Raw genomic sequence first — 10,591 nt, 5'->3', positions numbered from 1 at the left:
CAAAAACCCTTCAAACTGAAGTCAAATACCCATTACTAGGCCACTGACTCGTGGGCTCTCGTACACATGGCCTCCAGGCCCAAGCTTAGATCTCTCTTGAGGGGCATCTACCCACTGGCTTTATAGTGGAAGCCCCTCCTACAAGACAAACCATAGAGACAAATATCAATGAACAAATCTCTATCAGATATGACATTGAAAAATATAAATATACCCATCAGCATTTCACCCGACCTAGCCTGTCACAGAAATATCACACTATTATATAAGATGGGCATTTAAAAGAGCATTTCTGTGATATCATTTAAAACACTCCTCTGGACTAGCTTTTATGTGGTACACTCCAGATTCCCCTCTCTATAAATGGAGTTGGAATTTCCCACTTCCTGTTTGCCAGTGGGACCAGGACCCTGCAGGAAGGTGAGGGAGGGTGGATATAACATCACAAACACATGTACCCAAAACATTAAATAACAATAAATGTTTGTGAAATTAAACTGTGTGTCGTTGAGATTATTTTTGACTATTGGTTGTGGACTCTGTGAATCAGTACAGTTTAGAAAGATTAAATGGTTTGTGAGTGCTAGCTTAACATGCTTCCATGCTGCCTGATGATACAGCTATGCTAATGCTACTGATGTGCTGCCACTCATGATGTATGTTAGGGATTTGCCACCTTATATATTAAAGGACATGGGTAAAACCCCATGACAGGTGTGTTTGATATGATGTAGCATTAAAGGAAAATGCTTTGAATGATTCAAAGGAAATATTGGTGCAGTAGCCAACATTCATTTCCCCACGCTGACTAATGTTGGAGATAGAAGTGTTTGTTCACACAGAGAATATTACAGAAGTTTATACATTGATTAATCGGTTGATCTACACCTACTACTTAACAATAAGGATGGGCAATTTCCTTTCAATTTTTAGGTGGTTCCATCATAACAAGGTATGATCAGAGCTGAATATAAACAAATTAACAATGTGTTGCAGTTATTTGTGTCTCTTTCAGCTGTATCAGCTTATGTTGTTGTTTCAAACAGAAAACTAAACAGACTCCACAGAGTGAGGCTGTTGTCCAGGAGGCCTCAGGTGAAGGAAAGAAGAAGAAGAGCTCTTGGTGGCGTAGGCTGTGTTGCTTTCGTTTCAAGGTTTGTCCCAAAGAGCTGAGTGATGTTGGTTTTACCAGCTGACCAAGTTTTTACAGTAACGTGGAGTCTGTACGTGATAGCGGCATTTAACTGTGTTCACTTTCTTACTTATTCCTAGAAGAAAAAGGTTAAGACTTCGACTGAGTATGAAGGAGTCAAGAATGACCTTCCCTCTATGACAGCGCATAGCAGCGAGTCCGATACGAGCGACAGCAGAAGCATCTTCTCCAACAGTAAGGAGGAGAAGGCTCTTTCTGCTGAGGCCTGTCACTCTATTCAAAGGGTGTCAATCTCAACCTCTGGTGGGTATACAGAGGGGAAGTCCAACATATACCCTTCGACTGAGGATGAAGGAGTCAAGAATAACCTTCCCTCTTTAACAGTGCGTAGCAGCGAGTCCGATACAAGCGACAGCAGCAGCATCTACTCCAGCAGTAAGGAGGAGAAAGCTCTTTCTGCTGAGGCCTGTCACTCTACACAAAGGGTGTCAATCTCAACCTCTGGTGGGTATACAGAGGGGAAGTCAAACATATACCCTTCGACTGAGGATGAAGGAGTAAAGAATAACCTTCCCTCTATAACAGCGCATAGCAGTGAGTCCGATGCAAGCGACAGCAGCAGCATCTACTCCAGCAGTAAGGAGGAGAAAGCTCTTTCTGCTGAGGCCTGTCACTCTATTCAAAGGGTGTCAATCCCAACCTCTGCTGGGTATATACAGGGGAAGTCCAACATATACCCTTCGACTGAGGATGAAGGAGTTAAGAATGACCTTCCCTCTATAACAGCGCATAGCAGCGAGTCCGATACAAGCGACAGCAGCGGCAGCATCTACTCCAGCAGTAAGGAGGAGAAAGCTCTTTCTGCTGAGGCCTGTCACTCTATTCAAAGGGTGTCAATCTCAACCTCTGCTGGGTATATAAAGGGGAAGTCAAACATATACCCTTCGACTGAGGATGAAGGAGTCAAGAATGACCTTCCCTCTATAACAGTGCCTGGCAGCGAGTCTGATTTGGGCTACAGCAGCAGCATCTACTCCAGCAGTGAGGAGGAGAAACCTCTTTCTGCTGAGGCCTGTCATTCTATACAAAGGGTGTCAATCTCAACCTCTGGTGGGTATGCAGAGGGGAAGTCCAACATATACCCTTCGACTGAGGATGAAGGAGTAAAGAATAACCTTCCCTCTATAACAGCGCATAGCAGTGAGTCCGATACAAGCGACAGCAGCAGCATCTACTCCAGCAGTAAGGAGGAGAAAGCTCTTTCTGCTGAGGCCTGTCACTCTATTCAAAGGGTGTCAATCCCAACCTCTGCTGGGTATATAGAGGGGAAGTCCAACATATACCCTTCGACTGAGGATGAAGGAGTCAAGAATGACCTTCCCTCTATAACAGTGCCTGGCAGCAAGTCTGATTTGGGCTACAGCAGCAGCATCTTCTCCAGCAGTCAGGAGGAGAAAGCTCTTTCTGCTGAGGCCTGTCACTCTATTCAAAGGGTGTCAATCTCAACCTCTGCTGGGTATATACAGGGGAAGTCAAACATTTACCCTTCAACTGAGGATGAAGGAGTCAAGAATGACCTTCCCTCTATAACAGTGCCTGGCAGCGAGTCTGATTTGGGCTACAGCAGCAGCATCTACTCCAGCAGTGAGGAGGAGAAAGCTCTTTCTGCTGAGGCCTGTCACTCTATTCAAAGGGTGTCAATCCCAACCTCTGCTGGGTATATAGAGGGGAAGTCCAACATATACCCTTCGACTGAGGATGAAGGAGTAAAGAATAACCTTCCCTCTATAACAGCGCATAGCAGTGAGTCCGATACAAGCGACAGCAGCAGCATCTTCTCCAGCAGTAAGGAGGAGAAAGCTCTTTCTGCTGAGGCCTGTCACTCTATTCAAAGGGTGTCAATCTCAACCTCTGCTGGGCATATAGAGGGGAAGTCAAACATATACCCTTCGACTGAGGATGGAGTCAAGAGTAACCTTCCCTCTATAACAGTGCCTGGCAGCGAGTCTGATTTGGGCTACAGCAGCAGCATCTACTCCAGCAGTGAGGAGGAGAAAGCTCTTTCTGCTGAGGCCTGTCACTCTATACAAAGGGTGTCAATCTCAACCTCTGGTGGGTATATAGAGGGGAAGTCCAACATATACCCTTTGACTGAGGATGAAGGATTAAAGAATAACCTTCCCTCTATAACAGCGCATAGCAGTGAGTCCGATGCAAGCGACAGCAGCAGCATCTACTCCAGCAGTAAGGAGGAGAAAGCTCTTTCTGCTGAGGCCTGTCACTCTATACAAAGGGTGTCAATCTCAACCTCTGCTGGGTATATAGAGGGGAAGTCCAACATATACCCTTCGACTGAGGATGAAGGAGTCAAGAATGACCTTCCCTCTATAACAGTGCCTGGCAGCAAGTCTGATACAAGCGACAGCAGCAGCATCTTCTCCAGCAGTAGGGAGGAGAAAGCTCTTTCTGCTGAGGCCTGTCACTCTATACAAAGGGTGTCAATCTCAACCTCTGGTGGGTATGCAGAGGGGAAGTCAAACATATACCCTTCGACTGAGGATGAAGGATTCAAGAATAACCTTCCCTCTATAACAGTGCCTGGCAGCAAGTCTGATACAAGCAACAGCAGCAGCATCTTCTCCAACAGTAAGGAGGAGAAGGCTCTTTCTGCTGAGGCCTGTCACTCTATTCAAAGGGTGTCAATCTCAACCTCTGGTGGGTATACAGAGGGGAAGTCCAACATATACCCTTCGACTGAGGATGAAGGAGTCAAGAATAACCTTCCCTCTTTAACAGTGCGTAGCAGCGAGTCCGATACAAGCGACAGCAGCAGCATCTACTCCAGCAGTAAGGAGGAGAAAGCTCTTTCTGCTGAGGCCTGTCACTCTATTCAAAGGGTGTCAATCCCAACCTCTGCTGGGTATATACAGGGGAAGTCCAACATATACCCTTCGACTGAGGATGAAGGAGTTAAGAATGACCTTCCCTCTATAACAGCGCATAGCAGCGAGTCCGATACAAGCGACAGCAGCGGCAGCATCTACTCCAGCAGTAAGGAGGAGAAAGCTCTTTCTGCTGAGGCCTGTCACTCTATTCAAAGGGTGTCAATCTCAACCTCTGGTGGGTATATAAAGGGGAAGTCAAACATATACCCTTCGACTGAGGATGAAGGAGTCAAGAATGACCTTCCCTCTATAACAGTGCCTGGCAGCAAGTCTGATACAAGCGACAGCAGCAGCATCTTCTCCAGCAGTAGGGAGGAGAAAGCTCTTTCTGCTGAGGCCTGTCACTCTATACAAAGGGTGTCAATCTCAACCTCTGGTGGGTATGCAGAGGGGAAGTCAAACATATACCCTTCGACTGAGGATGAAGGATTCAAGAATAACCTTCCCTCTATAACAGTGCCTGGCAGCAAGTCTGATACAAGCAACAGCAGCAGCATCTACTCCAGCAGTAAGGAGGAGAAAGCTCTTTCTGCTGAGGCCTGTCACTCTATACAAAGGGTGTCAATCCCAACCTCTGCTGGGCATACGGAGGGAAAGTCAAACATATACCCTTCGACTGAGGATGGAGTCAAGAGTAACCTTCCCTCTATAACAGTGCATAGCAGCGAGTCCGATACGAGCGACAGCAGCAGCATCTTCTCCAGCAGTAAGGAGAACACTCTTACTGCTGAGGCCTGTCCCTCAATACAAAAGGTGTCAATCCCAACCTCTGGTTGGTATACAGAGGGGAAGTCTACAATATACCAAGACAACAAGGAAACCCTCTGCAAAAAGGACATTTCCTGCCTCGGGTAAGCAACCGCAAAGAGACTTTAATTACACATATGGTGAAGACAATGAGATCCAGTCTGACATTCATCCTCTATCTTGCTGTGTTTAAGGTTCCCCAACCTGAGGCAGACGTGCTATATGAACTCCTCTCTGCAAGTCCTCATGAACCTCTTTGACTTTGTTCAAGATGTCCACAACCAGGAGAAGGTGTGGACTTCGTACCCCTACTCCAAACTCATGAGGTACTGCACCATACACACACACACACACACTCACATACATATGTAATTCTTTGGCTTGTCCAAAGATATAAGTTGACGTGAACTGAAACAACTGAAAATCATTTCTCTTCTTTTCTACTGTTTCCAGACAGTTCATGGAGCTCAAACTCTGCCACCGCAACAAAAACGCAAAGAAGAGAAGGGTCCTGGCGTCCTTTAAAGACACTGTCGCTGAAGAGTATTCAGAGTTTAAGGATAATTATCAAAAAGTTAGTACACATACTGTATTAGTTACAATACATAGCATAGAAACACTCTATTTTTCTCTATTTTAGATTAGCTTTTTCAATGTAAACTTTATTGAACTTTATTTTTTGCATGTCGCAGGATGCCAGTGAGTTCCTCAGCTGTGTGCTTAACATGATGAGATCTCAGTCAATCGACCTCCAGGCAATAGCAGACAGCAAGGGTATGAGTTACACCTGCCCAGTGGATGCTCACGTCGCCTTCGAAATGTTGAGCACCAGGACCTGCACAAAGTACGTAAACAGTCACAGTTTTATTCCCAGGCTGTAGAGAATCCCCATGTTTACGTCCAGTGGGGTCATAAAGTCTGAGACCATTTTTTGAATGTCCATTTGTGGTGTTCAGAATGTGTTGTCACTTTGTTTTCATTTGAATTGTCCCTTTGTTCTGCAGATGTCATATTCAGTGCATGATGAACAGTGACCACCTCCAGCTCTCCCTGAATCTGGTCCCTGGAGGCACCGTGAGTGACTGTTTGCAGCAGTACCTTAAAGTGAGTCAAATATTTATCCCACCATATTTATTGACAGTAATATTTTGAACAAATAGGTCATTTGTCTCATCATGAGATCTTCACTAAATCCTGCTTCCCCCTCTTGTTCTCTGTTGCAGGGGGGACAGTTTGAGTGTAGTTGTGATTGTGGTGGTACGGAGTCGACAGAGTGCTCCTCGTTCTTGACTCTACCAAAGTGAGTAACATCACATCCATCAAAAATTGATTGATTAATTGGATGCAGCCGTGTTTGAGGAGGTAGAACGGTTCGTCCTCTCACCACTTCGATCGGTCGGCAGTTTGATCCCAATTTTTTTCTATTTTGCATAAAGAAGAAGGCAAGATACTGAATCACAATTCTGTGCTCTTGCTACATTCACATTGCTTCACTTTAGTTTGAAAATGCATCAATTCTGTGACGCCTGGCGTCCACACTCCTAGAGTTTTGGAGCCGCTAAAACCTGACCACAGCTGAGTCAGTTTGTGATCTAACCCTCTTCCCTCTGTCTCTTCCTCCTTCCTATGTCAACAGTGTGTTGATCATCCATCTGATGAGAGCCACCTTCACCCGTGAGTTGGGAGAGAATAGGCTTGAAAGACCTCTGGTTCTGTCGCGGGAGCTGGAGCTCGATGGTCAGTCCAGCTGCACTAAACAGGTGAAAAATCATGTTCATTGCACGAAATGGCACAGCTCATTTGTTCTCCTTTGACACAGACATGCAGAACCTGCAGTCAAATGTGTGTAGCTAACTGTAACTGTTGCTCTTTTCTAGACTCACTACTCTCTGGTGAGCATCATCAGCCATTTCGGCTCCACGGTCAACGATGGTAAGTGTTTGCTGGTATCTGGCAACCACTCACGTTGAAAACGAGTTGAGCCTCATGATTTCAGATTTCACAACCTCTTCAGATGTACCGATAATAACAAGTGTGTACTCTCCTTTCAGGCCATTACATCTGTGAGAGCACTCACAGAGACTTATGTGACGTGACTGACTGTTGGCTAACGTACAACGACCAAAACGTCACAAAAACAACAGGAACATCTGTCTGCGAAATGCGGCAGGAAGACGCATACATGCTGTTTTATGAGAAGAAGGTGAGACAACAGCTCCGTGCATTTTGAAACAAAGTTTATTTCATGTGTTTTCTTATACACAAAGAGAAACACACACAAGCTTGTGTTTTAAGCAAATTGCCTCTAGAGTAAATAACCAACAACACAGTTTATTGGTTTGTATTTTCAATGTTTGCAGTCAGAGAAGTGGAGTTGAGCTTCAACGTGACTGAGAGACTCCACCATACTCAACAGCTCCAACAGCAGCACAGGAGAGTGCAGACTTGGAAGCATGCAGCTCCTAAAATGAGAAACAGCTCCTAAAATGAGAAACAGCACCTCTGGCTCCATTCACACCAGGGTTATTATAGTTGATGAAAACTAAGACTGTAACTCGCAATGAAAAAGTAATTGAGTTAACTGAAATAAAGACTACAATTACAAAAAAAAATGAATAAAAACTACAATGAACAATGCAAAACTAACTAAAACTAAACTGAATTGCAGATAAATGTAGCTTCATTTTTGTTGTCGTTTCGTTTTGTCCTTCGACTACTGCCTCTCCTGCAGGTGATGGTTAAAGAATGAAATGAAAGGACTTGTTAAACCATATTTGGTGTCACACATTGTTTCATCACTTTTCAGCGTCTACAAGTCAAGGCTTTCTCTTAATACCTGGAAAAACTAAGACTAAAACTAAATAAAAACTAAACTGAAACTAGTCGATTCCTCAAAATAAAAACTAAACTAAAACTACAAAATTACTTGTTGAACTAACTCAAACTAAACTGAAATAAAAAAGCAAACTGAAACACTAAATAAAAATAAAAACTAATGAAAATTTCAAAACTATAATAACTTTGATTCACACCTGTATATTTGTTGTTATATTTGCAATATATTTGTATAGTTTATTTGTTTGTCACGACACAGATTAAACATGCTATGTGCTTTCTAGTTAATGTGTGTGTGTGGAGCAGAGTGAGTTGGACTTGTTTGTCAAGCTTCGAGTCAATAAGACTCAAAGTTTAAAAGTTGTAAATTGGTTACAGCGCCACCATCTGACTAATTGGTGTAATATATTATAGGAACATAACACACATCATTTCCAGTTTTTTTTACACAGGTTTGTGTTCGTCATCATTCCAAACCATCCTTTCAATTCAATACGTATATGACTTTTCCATGTGTTTCACATGCATGAGCATGGGGCCAACTCTGTTGTAATTCTGTTACCTTGAGCTTTGAGGGATTTGAAAAGAAAAGCCCCGGTCCTGATCATACAAACCAACCAACCTTATACATTTAATTCAAAGTTTAAAACTGCTTCAGTTATCGCTGAGAAAGACAGACGCCACCTGTTACTACACACCCACTACTGTAGTGGTCTAATCATCGTATGTCTATATCATTTCAAACGTCCACTGATTGAGTTTGCAGGTGGCAGGTTTCGGATAAACTTGTTGATCAGACAACATCTGCAGATACACTCACTGAACCCTTTATTCCTTTATAAGGAACACATACTATATATCCAGTGATCAGCAGAGAGCTGCGTCCCATGGAAAATCTGCAACAACCAATTAAAGAGCAGCCTCAGGTCCTGCGCATGCCAAAACTTTACTTACACTCACTCAGTTGGCCAGCGCCCCGCACCGTGAAGTATATGTATTTAGACAGAAATTAACCAAAACAATTAGATTTTGCTGTGAATTGAGTTAGTGAAATCTGTCCAAATCCAATCTCCCAGCATCATCTACCATACACCTACAGTCTGACTCCTCTGCTGGAGTGAAATTTCCTTTTATTCACTTGATTAGTTCTTTATATACAACTAGGGTTAGGGTTAAATGCTGCATTTCATAGCCACTGGTTGTAAGTATGACTAGCTGAACTAAAGCTAATTCATGTGATTCATGTAGCTTTAAACTGAACAGTTTAAAATGTCGAGTAAATGGTGCTTGCATTAAACATTAACATGTCACTGATGTGCAGTGCCAACTGGCCTGTATAGGAATTTTTTTATTGGGTTTTATTTATCACAAGTTTGCAATCCACCCTTTATTTATGGCTGATGTCAGTTAAGTATTTACGTATATTATGTAACACAGTATGTCAGCCACTTGAGAATAAGAGTTGTACAGTTTTAATGAATTGATTGAAAATAAAAGTGATTTTCTTTAAAATAGGTATTTTTTATTTGATAGATACATGGAACACATATGTGGAATCCAGCTCACAAACTCTTGTCACATAAAAATATCATCATATATCGCAGCTTTTTAGTCTTCATAACAACTCAAAGTTAGACTTCTCGTATCGTCCACTGTGATATTTCCCATTTGTGTCTGACAATGTGCAGCAGTACTCTGGAAGTCAGCATGAACCAAATCTGAATAAAAACTAAAACAGCACTCAGTAGAACGCAGACCTCCACCAAGACCCGTTTGTCTCCTTAATTTAATCAAGCTGCACCAAATTGCACATGCTCACTGATATCGGTTCCCTTAATGTGCCGGATTTTTCCGTCAAAATCCTTGAATTGTTGCCTGGAAAATCAATGAAAATGTCCCCCCAAAAAACCCCTGATATGCAACGTTAAAGAAAGTGATAAACTCTTCATGGATCTGCACTTGAACCATATCATATGCTTCAACCAACTCTGATGGTAAACTGCAGCTATATTTACAGCAGCTCACAATATAGTATTCTTTCTCGTCAACTATTTTAATGATAACATCACCAACAAGCTCTTTAAACAAACAAACAAAAACCCTTCAAACTGAAGTCAAATACCCATTACTAGGCCACTGACTCGTGGGCTCTCGTACACATGGCCTCCAGGCCCAAGCTTAACTCTCCCTTGAGGAGCATCTACCCACTGGCTTTATAGTGGAAGCCCCTCCTACAAGACAAACCATAGAGACAAATATCAATGAACAAATCTCTATCAGATATGACATTGAAAAATATAAATATACCCATCAGCATTTCACCCGACCTAGCCTGTCACAGAAATATCACACTATTATATTAGATGGTCATTTAAAAGAGCATTTCTGTGATATCATTTAAAACACTCCTCTGGACTAGCTTTTATGTGGTACACTCCAGATTCCCCTCTCTATAAATGGAGTTGGAATTTCCCACTTCCTGTTTGCCAGTGGGACCAGGACCCTGCAGGAAGGTGAGGGAGGGTGGATATAACATCACAAACACATGTACCCAAAACATTAAATAACAATAAATGTTTGTGAAATTAAACTGTGTGTCGTTGAGATTATTTTTGACTATTGGTTGTGGACTCTGTGAATCAGTACAGTTTAGAAAGATTAAATGGTTTGTGAGTGCTAGCTTAACATGCTTCCATGCTGCCTGATGATACAGCTATGCTAATGCTACTGATGTGCTGCCACTCATGATGTATGTTAGGGATTTGCCACCTTATATATTAAAGGACATGGGTAAAACCCCATGACAGGTGTGTTTGATATGATGTAGCATTAAAGGAAAATGCTTTGTATGATTCAAAGGAAATATTGGTGCAGTAGCCAACATTCATTTCCCCACGCTGACTAATGTTGG

At 42.7% G+C, this 10,591-nt stretch overlaps 1 protein-coding gene across 1 annotated transcript; it reads left to right on the top strand.

The window, feature by feature from the left end:
* Nucleotides 1-494: 494 nt before the first annotated feature.
* Nucleotides 495-7,345, top strand: LOC138406056 (uncharacterized). The gene is made up of 14 exons (XM_069517623.1): nt 495-952; nt 1,047-1,154; nt 1,273-2,395; nt 2,477-2,797; nt 2,879-4,949; nt 5,040-5,171; nt 5,299-5,419; nt 5,538-5,689; nt 5,850-5,949; nt 6,069-6,145; nt 6,482-6,605; nt 6,723-6,777; nt 6,897-7,048; nt 7,206-7,345. Exons 1-14 carry the CDS (start codon nt 812-814, stop codon nt 7,221-7,223), a joined length of 4,695 nt encoding a protein of 1,564 aa, XP_069373724.1. The 5' UTR covers nt 495-811; the 3' UTR covers nt 7,224-7,345.
* Nucleotides 7,346-10,591: the final 3,246 nt, after the last annotated feature.

Source organism: Paralichthys olivaceus, chromosome 2, assembly GCF_024713975.1.
Source record: "Paralichthys olivaceus isolate ysfri-2021 chromosome 2, ASM2471397v2, whole genome shotgun sequence".
NCBI lineage: Eukaryota > Metazoa > Chordata > Actinopteri > Pleuronectiformes > Paralichthyidae > Paralichthys > Paralichthys olivaceus.
Note: the sequence above shows the minus strand (reverse complement) of the source record. Positions and strands in the feature narration are given on the sequence as shown.